Here is a 15,934-nt window from a genome sequence, read left to right as displayed (position 1 = left end):
CAGAAACAGTTTGGTAGAACAAATACGTCCCCCTCTCCAAAAAATAGAATAAAATCTGTGTCGAGTTTTGATCCAGAAATTCGCCCACTGTAATAACCTTTTCGTATAGGGCACTAAAGCAGAGAACTACCTGCCTCCCACAGCAAAGAGAATGCATCTTGATTTATTACTCCAAGGACTAAGTAAATATTTGTATTTTTTCTGTCCAGTCCGAGGTGCTCAAAAAATGACTATGCTACTTTCTCTTGTGTAAATATGAGATGCAAGACAAGGAATCCAAGCCCAAGCAACCACTTACCCAATGTCTTATCAAGTCCTATGCACCATAAAAAAAAACTGCAGTTGGTGGCATAAATGTACAGTATTTTACTGCATAAGCACATAATAATATACAGACATGAAGGAAATGTACAAAATGGAGCCTCTTTTTTTTTTTTCACCAGGCTCTTTTCAACACACATACTTCAGCGCGTACAACCTGCAAAACAAGAGCCACATCTATGGAGCACAGCTAACTGTCTCTGCATACAAAAAACTAAACATATTACAAAAAAGCCTAAGAGTGTACAGTCACTTTTCATTTACACAACAATCTGTTTTAATGTATTTTTAAGTTGTTATTTTTTTTCTTACTTTCTTTAAACATAAATCTTCAAAATTTCTCACATTCTTTTTATTACACAAGTACATCGCACTTCAAGTACATCTGTCAAGCAGTGTTGTACTCTTAGCAAATTGCTCCATGATGCTCTCCAGACAAGCTAGATATTTTAAACAGCATCCTCCCCTTGCAAAACAAACAAATAATTAACAAACAAACAAAAAACAGTTAAAAAAAAAAAACACACACACACAAGCATCACTAAATGGGTGTTTTGAGAGGGCCGGTGTATGTTCATTAATTTCTGTCCAGCACACAGTCGACCTGTAAGGACTGGTGTAGTAACGAGACATGGATGAGCGTGAACAAGTGTGCAGACAAGCCCACACGTCTACATGGCCTTTAAAACAAAACCAGACAAAAAAACAAAAACAAAAACAAAAACAAAAAAACAAATAAAAATCAAATCACACAGACGTGCTTCTCCTGTATAAAACACACAGAACACTCATTATGTCCTAGGTATACTTTGATAATTGAAGGCACCAAAACCATGAAAAGGGCACTATTAGGTTTAGTGTCTTGTCACCCTCATTTAGTATACAGTTCTTTGACTTGTGAGTGTGTGTAACAAATGGTGATGAGGAGGAAAAGTGTGTTTGTGTGTGAGTGTGTGTAAAAGCATGGATGCCCAGGACAGGTTTGTCTTGGCTTCTTAGAGAACATCCTTACCAGTGCTCAGGCCAATGCAGATTCAGCTGGATAATTTCTGAGTGGAAAGTCATCAACTGCCACGCGTGATTTTAAGGTTGATGATTACAAACTGGCCTCGGCAAACTAAAACAGCCTCCGAGAAGACATGTCATGAAAGGCCAAATGGACAGACTTGTAGCTAATCAAAACTGTATGGCCAACAGTAGAGTAGTAAGACACACACACACACACACTTCAATGAACTCCAGAACTCAAACTGAGAATTTAAAAGGTGATGGGGAAACACTGTCAGCTATTGATGATGACCATTCTCAGTTGGATCTAATCTCAGGTAACCCATCAAAAGAAGGAAATTCAAGGCCCCATACTCATTCTTTAACTGAAGTGAGGGGAAACTGCACAGGACAGAGAGGATAAACCACATTAAGACAGTCACAGTCTCATCTGTGAGTTAACCTAGAGTGTATGACTATCGCTGAGGGTGGTTGATTATGTGGAAACTACAATATAGATCGGACAATAGCTGAAGGGTTTGCATTCTTGTGTGTGTTTGTGAATGTGTGCATGTGTTGGGGATTAAGTCTTTAGGCCCTCAGGAGGGAGGTAAGGAGAATGCAGGGATGAGGAGGATGAGTCTTTAGGTCTTTAAGTCCCTCACAAGGAGGTAGAGGGGACATTTCTGGGGAGGAGAGGGAAGGGGGGGGGGGGGGGGTTTGGTGGAGTCTCTAGGCCCTCTCCTTGCGCTTGAGCTTGGAGCTCTTCTTGGTGGTGCCGTTCTTGTTTAGCAGTTTGAGCACACGCTCCTTGTGGTCCAGCACCTTCATCATGGTGTCCCGCGCCTCCGTCACCTGGTCCATCACTAGCTTGCAGCGCTGCATGTTACCCTGGCAACGACAAGGCAAGAGGCGTGATCAGAGCAAAGCATGCTGGGATGGTGTCAAGTTTCTGTTGCACCCTTGAAATAAGTTACTCTTTGACATGGATAGTGTGTAGAAATGACTGATATGGGTAATGTGCAGGAGCTACTGTTTAACATGGGTAGTGTGCAGTGGCAGCTGCTGGCTTCCAAAGTAGCATTGGAAGGTGTGAGCACCTTTGATCAGGGTCTACTGGAAGAAATAACAATTTAACCCACAACAAAAACACATACAAGAAATGTAGTATCAAAAAACACCCACCCGAGTAGACCTCCACTTTCCCCCTCTTCAGTGTCTGCTTCTATCCAGTACTCCCTCACTTGTCTTACTCCTATCCATCTTTTTAAAAGGTTCTCCAAGTCTTGTTACGTGGTGCCTAAGCTAGATAATTCTTTTGTCACATACAGCAAACATCTCCTCACCGTCCGCTAGCTGCCCGTCCCCTGAATAACCCTGTAAAAAAAAACATGACTCCTCTGGTGCCTCCAAAAACAGCCTCGACCGTGAAACATAACAAAACTCTTCCCGCCAATCATCGACGAGATGCGCGTTCATGACCGTTTCGGCACGGGAGGAAAGGATGGAGGGGTGAGCTAACTCTCCGTTTTGTTTGAAACGCATCAACCAACCGTGTTTGTTTGTGACGTCAACCAACCGTGCTTAGAGAACCTTTAAGGCTCATGTTTTCATGACATCCAAGACTGATAGGGACTTAGACATATTGTGTCTAAAAAGCAAATTGTCATATGCTGTCGTCATTAATGTTTAATAAGTGTTAGTTCAAATGTATGTATATTTATTTAATTTCCCTTTGAAAGTTTAGGAAGGACGGTCATCCCTTTCCTCAATGGACAAGCCACTTCTGTAGTGTGTGTGTGTGTGTGTACCTGTATGAGTTCATTGATGCGGTGCAGCTCGTCGTCGGCTCCTGCCCTCTTCTTTGGGATGAGGCCCTCTTGCAGACTGGTCAGCCGGCTGTACACATCATGCTCTAGACTTGACTGTTGACACACAAGTGAGAACATCCGTATCATTTCAACATTTGACGTAACCACTCCATCTTGGTAACACGGACTAATTTGTTATGAACAGATTCTTCACACTTCCCCCACTAGCAAATCCCTTTTATGCATTTATGAGTGCAATAGCTCTGAGGGAGTAAGGCCCCAGTGTTGTGCCAGGTGTTGCTTACCAGCTGCATGAGCTGAGCAGCACACAGGTGGATCTTCCAGCCCTGGGCTCTGCACACAACGCCCCTCTGATTGGCCATGTCCTGCAGAGAACCTTTCTTCTCCTCTGCAACACAAACAAGGCAAAGACCATGTCAGCACAACAGCTCAATCGTTACGTTTGTGCTCGTAAACAACTCCAAATCACGCCAAACTCCGGCGTTTGCTCTATTCAACTTCATTTTAACCATGTACAACTGGGGGGGAAAATACTTGGCAAGTCTTTTCTTAGAAGGAAATAGAATACAGCTGTGTTGCTAGGATACTGACCTTTGACCCGGATGTCGCTGTACCTCTGGAAGTGGTGGTAGGCGGCTCTCCAGGGGTTGCGGTAGTGGCTCAGCAGAGTGATGGGGGGTCGGATGCGTTTGGGCACGTAGCGTACCCCCTCCTCGTCTGAGCGAAATGACAACCAGTCAGTGTGACATTTACGGAAGCGATACACAAGCTGTGACTATAACTGATGAGCTGACCGGGAAGTCAGATGTTCCTTCCCGTTTCCAGTTTTTCACTTTCAAAAATGCTACATGATGACAATGAAGAGCTTCTTGGTCATTAGCAGATTTATTTGGATTCAAGACTTTTATTGTGCATAGATCCTGCCCCTCTCCCTACATTTAAAAAACAAAAACAAATCATCTAGTATAATAGTCATGGGGGGTAGGTTCTTTATTTGACATGCTTTAAGCCAACAGTACATGTACAACTCTCTTGCTGAAATGATGACGGTCTCTGTCAGGACTTACCCACGTACTCCCTGGGCGGGGACTCGTGTCGGTCCGAGCGGCTGCCCATGGTCCTGCCCCCGATCTTCTCCTCGTCGGTGCTGTTGGTCTCCATCATCTCGCTCTCCTCCGTGGAGATGACGTGCTGTTGCTTGCGGGGCTTCTTGCGCGGGGAGGCCCCCGGTAGCAGGTCCCCGGGCTGGGAGGGAGCGCTCAGCGTGGCCGGCGCCTGGGAGGAGGAGAGGGCCGGAGCAGGGCCTGGCGTGGACGTCACACTGGCCACTGATGGAGAAAGAAAGAAAGAAAGAAAGAAAGAAAGAAAGAAAGAAAGAAAGAAAGAAAGAAAGAAAGAAAGAAAGAAAGAAAGAAAGAAAGAAAGAAAGAAAGAAAGAAAGAAAGAAAGAAAGAAAGAAAGAAAGAAAGAAAGAAAGAAAGAAAGAAAGAAAGAAAGAAAGAAAGAAAGAAAGAAAGAGACAGACACCAAAAAGGAAGAAGGAATTGAAAAAAGATAAATTAATGAAAGAATATAAACCCGATACAGATGGGTAAGTCATAAAACAAGGAAAGGGAAAAGGGAGAAACAATGAGAGAGAGAAAACAACAGGCAAAACAGGTGACCCATAGAATGTCCACTCTAGCATTAGGCCCCTAATGATGACCAGTGGGGAAAGGGGGCTTGCATACCTGGCTGTGAGGTGTCCATAGTCTCCACCTCCTGCTTGACCTTGAGCTCGGGGCAGGTGGAGCTGACGGCACACACGGCCGTGCCACTGGCCGCCGGCTGGGTGGGGGAGGCCACGGCGTTGGCCATGGAGGCCGGGACAGACGGCGTGACCGCCATGGCCGCCGGGAGGGCAGAGAGTACCGCCGCGGGCTGGGAGGGGGGCGGGGGCACGGGCGGGGCCAGCAGCGTGGGGATGGCCTGCGATAGGTGCTGGGCCTGAGAGGGGAGGGGCTGCTGCTGCTGCTGCTGCTGCTGCTGTTGCTGTTGCTCACCGGCGTGGGTGGGCAACGCCTCCACGGCAGCCATCACCGGGGGCGCCATGGCAACGTGCATGTCGGTTTTGGGCTTCACCCTGCAAAAACAAACAAGGGCTTGTGAATAACGCTCCTTCTCATTCTATTATTATAAATAGTGCAGCATTCCAATTTTCTATTTGATCCATTCGCAACAGTTAGATTTGCATCTAAAAAAAAAAAAGTTATAAGCAGAGGCAAGGACTAGCATGCATGTAGAGAACTCCCAGGAGATCAAGGCTTAAAGAGACCTATGATTTTCAAGAATTAAAGAGCAAAATTGTGATTGTGTGCATGCTCATTTATGGGGGGGGAGAAAAGGATCAGGAAACATACTGCCAAAGAAAACTAAAATAGACAAACCAAAACAAAACCGAAACAAAACAAACAGCCCAAACCCCCTCCAGAGGTGCATTAGGCTGTGCCACCACAATGAAATGTCTAGTCATGCAGCCGGTGGTGGGAGGCTTACCCGGCCGGTCGCGGGGACCCCGCCACCCCCCTGACGGCGCTCTCCATTCGGCCGGGGCCTGGTTCCCCTGCCTGGGCCGCAAGCAGGTTCTTACGCACGGCTCTGGAAACACAGGGCCTCGGGTGAGACTGCTGCAGAGCCTGCTGGGAGCACTCTCTTGCCCAATAGGCTGCTGCCTACGTGTGTGTGTGTGTGTGTGTGTGTGTGTGTGTGTGTGTGCGTCCCTCTACTCTGAGCCAAGGGTGGACAACTCACTCCACACAAGGCTGACACACCGAGTTCAGCGTTCTCCCCAAACTCTGGTTATTATGCATTTTTATGAGAAAGTGGTCCCCGCTCATGAACTGGCACCATTCATGTTTTACTAGTTTAATCTTTGACTGGATGGACATTTATGTCCACAGGGCCTGCCAATACATTCATTATATTGAGTAGAGTAAGTTTGTACCAAACCCAAACCAAAAGCATGCACTGGGAACTTGAAGGTACTACATCTTAGTCTGATTACTAAAAAGCAAAGCCTAGGAACTTGACGGTGCAACTGCTTAGTCAGAGATGGTTGATAAAGCTAAACTATCTTTGCCTTAAGCGGGCTTTACATTGTACGGTTTTCGTGTGATTTCATAGTCGGACAGAAATCGTGGAAGTTGTACTGCAGTTGCAGCGCGCTCCCGTCAGTCAGATCATTGTACGGTGCCAATCTTACCGGTTAAGTCAGTCTGTAGCCTATTCATGGGTTTCATCAGGTCCCTTGCCACAAGTGCATTAATCAAGCACGATGCAGTCTACATTTATAATCTAGGAGCTTGATTTTATACACCTGTGACAAGGGACCTGATAAAACCCATGAATATGGTCATTTGCTATTTCATTTCTTATAAATTATTAGTCGGCTTTTCCACGTAACAGAACAGCTTTGTATCGATGTGACATTAAACAATGCTGCAGAAACACGAAAATATGACTGTTATGAGTAGGCTATCTTTTGAGTTCCTGTTGATATGTAGTGCACGATGGGAAATCATTTATAGGAATCTAATGGCAGTCTTGTAATCAGTGTCCCTGCAAGATCCCTAGTCAAAATCATAGTCTTTGACTAGTCTGTGACGTAAAAACTCGATGACTTGTCTTTTGATGCCAGAGAGTCTGAGACTGTAGTCTTTCAGTGTAAAGCGGGCTTAAGCCTGATAACGAAAGAGAGGAATCTCTGGTCAGGATATTTTGCAGAATCCATTGTGATCATTTTAGTATGCACAGCTTCCTCCCATCCTGTGCAGCGATGTCAAATGAATTCCACCGTGTGCTTGGAGAGCACAGTGGAGCGTCCACTCGGCCCTGTGGCGGTGTAATGACTGTAATTTGTCTAGCCCTGATGGCCCCTGTCTAGAGTTTTGGATTTGCACTTTCCCACAGAGCGCTGCAGCACTTCATCCTCTCCCTCTGAAGGGGGCCGTGGCCCCTCAACTGCACTCAACTCAACCAGCAGCACTAATGAAGATCTCCATCTCCCCTTGTCTCAGAGGCAGCACTGTGGCCTATTCTGATTCTAGTCTAGCCTTAGATAAAGTGCAATCGTGTGACTAAGCCTAATGGGAACAGAATATGGGGGTCTGTGAGTTCCTCTAGCCTAGAAATCTAGACGCACCCTAGCGGTTTTATTATTTTAAATTACATTTGCTGCCAGGGCTAGTCTAGCAACTCTTCGTTGGCTTGTGAGCTCGAAAAATTAAACTTCTATCAGGCCAATTAAATCGTGTATAGAGTCGTTGGGCGGGCTTAACATAATGATTAATGGCAGAGTTGCAACGGTTTGGCTTGAATTGCCTGCTACTTGAAAACAAAAAAGATGGATGTTGCTGTTGGCCAACAGTGTGACACGAGTTAAGCTTGTTTTAAGTTGGCAAAAGTTTGAACTAGCCAACAAGCTCCGCTGCTGGGAAAATGCATGGGACTCAGCACTGTCCTATTGCGTGCAGAGGGAATTTGAAAGACAACCGATTAGACTGAGTACTGCGAACGGTGAGTGCCCAGACCCTACATTTTAATGTGGGTCTGGCTCGTCAGGCTAGAGTTCCTCTACAATGACACTGACATTTTTGTGCCTTGAGATATTCATGTTTGGTGTCCTAAAGCTCTTATGCTATTGATAGAGAGCCTATCCTTCGGTTTGCACAGATGACAGAATGGCTGACGCTACTCAGATGCTTCGCTCTGTTGAGCGGCATGCTCACCCCTCGTTAGCGGGCTTCTTGCGGAGGATGCTGGGCCTGGGGGAGGAGCCGAGCGTGGGCGCCCCCGAACCCGCGCCCTGGGGGTGGGTCTGCACCACGGTGGTGACGGGCTGGGTGGCGCCAAACGTGCTGCCGATGGGGTTGGTGACGAAGGTAGAGCTGTCAGCCAGGACCACACCTAGAATGGATACACAGGTGAATGGAGAGTTTCAGGTGAAACTCCAAAAACGGAGCTAAGTGTGTTTTTTTACATTGAGTAAAACACAACGCCGTTGGCACAGTGACCTTGATATCCATTTAACCACCATCTGCCATGAAATGTCACCCCCAAATAAAGAGCATTACAACTCCACACTCCTGGCCATAATAAAATCTCCCTTCAACAGAATTCTCAACACAAAATCAATAATCCAATCATCTGGCGTCTTACCTGATGGTTTTGCCTCTGGCTGTGACTGCTGCGTTGCTATGGGTGCTTGCTGGATGCCCTGTGTGCTGATTGGCGCGGTGGCGTGCAGTCCCTGCACTCCGATGGGCGCCGGCTGGATGCTCTGGGCGGCCATGGATGCGGGCTGGATGCTCTGGGTGCTGATCTGGGCCGACTGCAGGCCGATGCGGTCCACGGCCATCAGCTGCATGGGGTTGAGGTGTACAGTGGTGGCCACACCGACGCCAGCCTGTGTGGGCAGGGCCGAGCTTGGGGCCTGGGGGGTGACTGGGGAGAAAAGAGAAGCACAGGTCACAGGTCATGGCTGCTTTGTGAATCGCGGATGGTGATGGAAAATTACCAACCATCTCTCTCTCACACAAACACACACCCCAAGCGGTTTCCTTTAGAAGACTTGATGGATCCAAAGCAATCGATTTCTAATTAGTTTACACTTACACATAGTACAACTGATATTATTTGTGTCCAAGTTAATTTGATTATGTGACATCCAGCACCTGGTAGATTACGTAGTGGTTAAAGGGCTCGTCTTGACCACATACCTGGATATTGGCGGATGGTGGACACAGAGCTGGTGATGGGAGTGTAGGTGTGTGTCAGAGGGTACGGAGACGACGAGTAGGTGGGCAGAAAGTACTGGAACTGCACAGGCACAGAGGGCCTGGGAGCACACAGAGAGCGAAAAGAACATCACGCTTCAGATTATGGCCATGCAGCCTAAAATTTTTTAAATAAAAGCTCTCAAGAAAGACTAGAAAATCCAGAAGCCATCACAAAGTCTAAACACACTGCAAAAAATAAGCTTAAAATCAACTTGAATATGTACTTATTTTTCAAGACATTTTTGCACTTTATTTAAGATTTTTTTGTCTTGTACTAAGTGAAAATCTTCTTGTTCTATTGGCAAATCTTGCCAGATAATTATGCTTATTTGCAAGATTTGCCAACAGAACAAGATGATTTTCCTTATAACAAGGACAAGTTTCAGATTAAGGCTATGCAGCCTAAACACTTTTAAAAGATGCTCTCAAGAAAGACCAAGAAAATCCAGAAGCCATCACAATGTCTAAATATACTTATAATAAATTATTTTTTGATAATAAAAAAAGGGCATACCTGTTGTCACTGCGTGGCTCCATGGCAACAGGATTGGGGGAGGAGCGATGACCGGGGATGGGGATGAGGTTGGCCCTCTCGCCGGGGTAGTCAGCCTGGATACGGGGGGATGTGTGAGCGATGGGCTGGGGCACCACTTTGGCTACAAACAAAAGAAGTGAGAAAAATCATTTCGTTTTTCAATGTTTGGTATACACTTTTATATTGAGGGGGATTTAGACTGAAGTAAGCCTTTGGGAGATGTGACCGATACTCACCCACAGGAATGGCAGAGGTGGTGACCGCAGTGGCATGAGAGGAGTGAGAGGGCATCGTCATGGTTACAATGGTGCTGCTGGTCATCTGCGTGTGTGGAACAGAGCCTAGTAGAGGAACCGAAGCATACACACACACACACACACACACACACACAGTGAGGAAGAATCGTCACACTGACTCGTGAATCACTGAAACAGTTGAGAGGTTTTGTAGCTCTAGATAAGCACAGTGAAGCACGTGCATTCATTCTCAAGGGCCTTACAAGACATCATCATCATCATCATCATCATCCTCCCTCACCTGGAGAGGTTGTTGATGGCACAGTGTTGGTGGCCAGAATTGGAGCCACTGTTGCAGCAGGAGTCACCGTGCTAAAAATAGGCTTCTGTAGAGAGGTGTTAAACACACACACACACACACACACACACACACACACACAATAAATACACATAGAAAGGCGCAATGATGCACATATGACCATCCCAAAAGAAAGTAGGAAATAACTGAAGAAACTATTGGGTGAATCACTAACCTGGGTCACAGTGTGTGGGGGCTGTGGTTTTTGGGCTCCGATGGCAGGGTGTGAAGGCAGGGTGATGCGGGTGGCCGTGTCTCGCGGCGTGGCTGGTCTCTGGATGCTGATGGTAGCTGGAGGGGGTTGGTGAATGGTCAGTCCTGGTCGCCTGAAGAAGGGGTAGAAAAACACCACAGTCATACTACTATCAAACACCAGAGGTGCTTTCAAATTTGGCAAACAGTAGCGAACGTTCGTGGTGAACATGTTTTCTTTGTTACATTTGTTAACAGTTACGATTTGGTGTTAACATTCCATTGTAACGGTAATTGCATTGTTGCCTTCGTCAAACTCAGGTCCAGTTCCACTGTATGTTCGCAGAGAACTACCTCCTCAGACTGTTTGCCGAAAACTCAAGGCTAACGGAAAACTGTTTGCAAACGTTCGCCTACGAATTCGAACGCACCTCTGTTGTAACAGTAAAGAACCTCAACATAGTCAATTCACACTGTCAATCACTGAATAAAGACATATGGAGCTACATTACAATGAAATGCTCTAGACTACATACTATGTGATAGCTTTACAAAGGTCCTTGTGATAAAATAACTGAAGTACCCTTTTAGGTGAGCTCCATATACACCACCACAATCATAAAGCAGAACACAAATTCTAAAACTGATAGTCCTGGTCCTTGATTGTGATAGACTGAATGACGTTTGATGCCGTTGTAAAATGCAGCATAAACATACACCTTGACCCCATTTCGTTCTATATTACTGTGCTACCATAACTTGATACAAGTTGAAGTAGCTGCGTCTCGACGTTGCTTGGCAACCATTCAGATAGAGGAGATACTGTATATTTCTTGGCGGAAGAATGATTATCTATGAATACATTGTTACTCCGCTAGCGCGTCGTGCCTAACAACGCCCCTTAGCTGTTGTAGAATCGGTGTAACCTACGGCCTCTCAGGGCTTATTGCTTAAATCTATTACTCCACAATCCATCACCGCTGCACATAAGTAACAGTGCCTTGTGCTATAAGAGCAACACATTTTATATCTGATAAGGACCTCTGTTGAACACTAGACAGAAAGCTCACCCATGGACCATGTCTGTGGTGCTGTGTGTGACCACGGGGCTGATAACGGGAGACTGGGTCCTAGCAGCTGAGATGGGGGCCACCACCGTGGGCAGCACAGCCGTGGAGGTGGTCACCACTGGCCGCGACTGTGGAGGCAAGCAAAGGTCAAGCCAAACAAGCAAACCATATAAAGCTAGGGCCCCAATTAATACACTGTTTCTAGCTCTATACACCAAAACAACACACATGAAAGATGGGGTATGAAAAGATCAGGTCAGACAAAACATTCCACAAAAGTCATAGCATTACAAAGTAAAGTATATATATATATATATATATATATATATATATATATATATATATATATATATATATATATATATATATATATACATATATACATATATATACATACATACATACATACATACACACACATATATATCTCGTACACTAATATCAAGAAAAACAAATGTCAATGCATACAACTGAAGTATGCCATCAGAAAGTGAGAAAAGCACTACAAGCCATACACTGTGTAATGTGCATGCGTAGAGTTCTTTTCTCTCTATGCTGACAGGGACCATGTACTCACCTGGATGGGCTGGTGGATGATGTGCTGGAGAGCAGTTGGCTGGCCGGGACCTGCACTGGCTCCGGAGGCTGGCCTCAGCACCGTGGGGCCTTTGGTGCTCGACATGACCGCTGCTGCAGCAGCTCCTAAAAGACACAGTGAACAACCTCTTTAATAAACAGAGTAATGCTGTAATAAAAAAGTAATGCAAAACAAATTTATGGGGCACTCCCCCACATAGTCGGGCACATCTGACTGACAAGCCTGAGCTTGCCGCCTTGGAACAACTTTTCAACACTAGCACAAAGGTTTCACTGACACAACAATCCCTGTAAACCCTGTTTGTAAATTTTGATTTACGAAAGCCACTCTTGACAATTGCAGACAAGGCTCCCTGATTGCCAGGGAGTGGATTAGCAGGAACAGGTCTAACTGACCTCTTGGCAGGTGGGAGGTGAAGGTGTGTGGAGGGGCAGCAGATGAACCGATCTGCAGGGCTGGGGTGCTGCTTCGGATGATCAGGTGGTGCAGATTGCTGGAGTGGCCCTGGGATTAACACAAACATCCATTAAGAATAGAGCAAGACATTACCCCTCAGTGAAACATTGCATTAGCAGCGAAAATAAGCTATACATCATACCTACATATCTTTAATTTTTTATCATAATATCATTTACAATCTCCAAAATATTGGGTTGTTCCATCAAACCCTGAGAGAAGAATCCACTGGCAAATTAGACTGAGCATTTGAATAAAACACAACAATCAATCGGTTTGCGAGGCAACAGAAGGAAGAACCAAAAACTAGTTTCTGTGCTTGAGGTTTTAGACATCAGACAACTTTGATGATCATCAAAAGCCTACCTGCTGTCCACTGATGGTTGCCACAGGGATGGAGGAGGTGGGGGCAATGCTGCTCTCTGGGGTGACAGCAATGTGAGTGGGCACTTTGGGGGGCACGGAGAGGTGCCCTTGGACAGCCGTTGGAGCTGGTGCTATGAGACGGCTGGGCATGGGTGACTTCATAGCAGCCTATGACGTATAATGACATGTAAACAACCAGACTGGGTAATACAACTAGCAGTAATACGACTACAACACATAAAAGTATTTTTTGACCCTGTACACATGCATCCAAAAAACATTGTGGCTCACTACATGAGTTCTGTCCAGCTTTTACATTCTATACTGAAAAGCTATGTGACCAAATACACCATGTACAGCTCCCACTTCTGATGGAAGACTGAGGGTTTTGGAGGAGAGCTCCTACCTTCACAGGTCCCTCTGGGAAGGTGGGTGGCTGGCCCTGGGGCAGATGCACCGGTGGGCCAGGCACAGAGACAGGCGGGCTGGGCTGGATGGGCACATGCTGGGGCAGCGTGGGAGGCTGTCCCAAGGACTGCACTTGTGGGTAGGGCCTCACCACCACAGGCTCCTGCTTGTCATCACGGAATGGCAACGCCCCTCCAGTGCTACTGCCACTGTTTGGTGGATGGTCTTGGGCATGGTCAGTATCTCGACTGCCCTCATCATCACCTGCTGCAAAGAAGTGGTTCAGTCTCACTCATATAATCACCATACTGGACTGAGTATTGTAAAGCATTATCAAATGCCTGTCTGCATACCCTTCTTACCACTTCTACCTTTTCAACCCATTGTCAGTTAAGGCTTTGAAATATTACAGGTGTGATTGTGTAGAAACTAGTGGAGTTAAAATACAAACCACGACGCCCACCTGGCTGGCTCCCAGGCTGATTCCCTACAGCAAGGCTGGTGTTTCCTCCAGGTGCCTGGCCTTGCCCTATAGCTGCGGAGGGCAACGCCGTCCTTGGAAACTGCTGAGAACTCATCTTCCTGCTAAACAACAACGTTAACCTGCAGAAACAGTGGAGAATTATTGTATGTTCAATGCCAGCAGTTAACGTAGGGTTGATTCCAGCAAAACCGTGATTAAATGGTAAGTTAAGCTGGAAACATTGTATACTGTACTACAGGGGTGTCCTGTAAGCAACGCTAACTGTAGGATATTACCAAGGCTTTTTCGATCAAGCCCCCTCGAAAGGGGAAGAGAGTTTCAGATCAAACACATAAATTCACACATATCCCGCATCCAGAAACAACATGTAATCATTTTCGGCAACGAAACACAGGAAGGTAACGGTTATAGTTAACCTATGCTGACAGTCGAGGGAAACGTTGTCGTTGACGTTAACCCAGCACAGTTACTTTAGCATCTCCAGTTATAAGGCAAACGGATGTAACGTTGCTGCAAAGAACATACTCAATATTCCGAGCAATACATTAAACACATCTGAATCAAGATTGACGGTCGATTGCATGACAGTATCACAGCAATATTTCTTGAGGTAGCGCTGAAGCTAGCCAGTTAACTTAGCTCGCCGAACACGTCAATCAATGCTATGCGAAGACTACTGAGGTAAGAACTAGTAACTTAACAACAAGCTAAGCAACATGAAACCAAAGGCATTCCTGAACTTGTATGCAATCGGAAAACAAGCGAAGCTATTATTTCGTGTAAAGCAACATTCGGACCTCTCATAGTAGCAGAACTGAGAACTACTCCGTCGACCAACATTTTTCCAGCTTGGCTAATGTTAGCCAAACTCGCTAACAATAGCTAGCTAGCTACCGCACTGTGCCATAATGCATTTCTCGTGCACAGCGTTAAACTTATCGCTTGTTCCGTAGAAAAGATAGTAATCGATTAATACAAAGGTTGTAAAAAAGGCTTGTGGTGGCGCAAATATATTGAAAAAATGTAAGTACCGTTGAGTTAGTCACTCTCCATTCGTCTTTTTAGTCAACACATAAACCGGAAGAATGCTGACTCCTCCACAAAGCCCTCTCATATTATGGCCAATCACAGACCAGAACGGCTAAGCAGCCAACCAATTATTATTCGTGTTCTTGTGGGCGCTAAGGGATATTTGGTCCCTTGGACCCAATCACTTTCAGGCTCCTCAATGGCATCCAATGACACCCTAAACTGGATATGTGCCCGTTACGACTGTACAGTTCAGTTTCAGACCATTGGCACGGTTGGAATCAACAACACAGTTCAACGAAAGACAAACATTTCACTTTTCAAAACTGTACGATCGAATCCGGTATGTGCATCAGCATAATAGGTCTAATCTTTTTTTTTTTTTATAAAATGATTCGTTAATTTCCTAAATGAATGCCTAACTACAAACATGTTTCTCGTGCGTATTACCAGAGACTTTATAGCGGCTGTGGTATTATACACAATGTATTGTAGTATTTGGTTCAACTAGAAGCTAAACTGATTTCGATTTGGTACGACTACAAAGTAATAGCATATTTTCGTCCAGGATACATGAACGAACAAAGCCTTGCTAAATAAAAATGAAATAGGCATACAAATCCAGTAGATGGCAGTCAAACTTCGAGTACAAGGAAGTCTTTAACTGGAGTTGTGAGTCTTGAGTCTTTCTTAGCAACTTATGGCATAGGCTAACTTCTATTTCTATCACTAGAGTAGCCTATGTCTAATCTATCATTAACTTTTATGTAATTGACTATATTTAAATGAAAATAAAAATACACCACAGCACACTATAATATAATACAATTAATATAATATGTATAATATATAATACATAGGCTATAATACTTTTAGTCTATGTTGCGTTGACATTTATATAGGCTTTTGCATGATATGTTCACACACACACACACACACACACACAGACAGTGGGTGTTGAATAAGCAGTGTTCAACTGTTCAAAGCTTTCCCCCCTCATATTTTGGTCCACACTGGTTTGGAAAATTAGGATTAAGACTAGATTTAATTGTGGATTTTCTGCTTTGACACCTTGCATTTTACCTCTAGCAAAGCAAATCCTTTTATTCCATAAACTGAAACGCAAGTTGGCCTTTGGCCTCCCATGTTACGTGGACATGGAGGATGAAGGCCCCTGTTTCCAAAAATACCTCACGGTGCAATTGTGTGATTGTTGGTAGACATGGGGATCAAGGAAACAAATGTT

General features: G+C 45.2%; 1 protein-coding gene across 6 annotated transcripts; it reads right to left on the bottom strand.

Moving 5' to 3' along the window:
- Positions 1-346: 346 nt before the first annotated feature.
- sap130a (Sin3A-associated protein a) lies at positions 347-14,756 on the bottom strand. Of its 6 annotated transcripts, none has more exons than XM_048251779.1 (21): positions 14,691-14,756; positions 13,627-13,778; positions 13,174-13,442; positions 12,768-12,935; positions 12,341-12,449; positions 11,925-12,049; positions 11,348-11,475; positions 10,261-10,411; positions 10,029-10,113; positions 9,728-9,832; positions 9,471-9,612; positions 8,897-9,015; positions 8,337-8,621; positions 7,907-8,084; positions 5,676-5,777; positions 4,871-5,262; positions 4,208-4,468; positions 3,732-3,857; positions 3,425-3,528; positions 3,120-3,233; positions 347-2,199 (listed from the first exon to the last, which is right to left on the bottom strand). In XM_048251779.1, the coding sequence occupies exons 2-21, from the start codon at positions 13,751-13,753 to the stop codon at positions 2,041-2,043; spliced, it is 3,249 nt and encodes a 1,082-aa protein (XP_048107736.1). In that variant the 5' UTR covers positions 13,754-13,778; positions 14,691-14,756; the 3' UTR covers positions 347-2,040. The 6 variants fall into 6 exon arrangements, with proteins under 6 accessions (XP_048107736.1, XP_048107735.1, XP_048107737.1 ...); XM_048251778.1 differs by lacking the exon at positions 14,691-14,756 and adding an exon at positions 14,457-14,518; XM_048251780.1 differs by lacking the exon at positions 14,691-14,756 and adding an exon at positions 14,457-14,518 and having other exon boundaries at positions 13,174-13,439.
- Between the last annotated feature and the right edge of the window lie 1,178 nt (positions 14,757-15,934).

Source organism: Alosa alosa, chromosome 9 (assembly GCF_017589495.1).
Source record: "Alosa alosa isolate M-15738 ecotype Scorff River chromosome 9, AALO_Geno_1.1, whole genome shotgun sequence".
NCBI classification, from domain to species: Eukaryota; Metazoa; Chordata; class Actinopteri; order Clupeiformes; family Clupeidae; genus Alosa; species Alosa alosa.
Note: the sequence above shows the minus strand (reverse complement) of the source record. Positions and strands in the feature narration are given on the sequence as shown.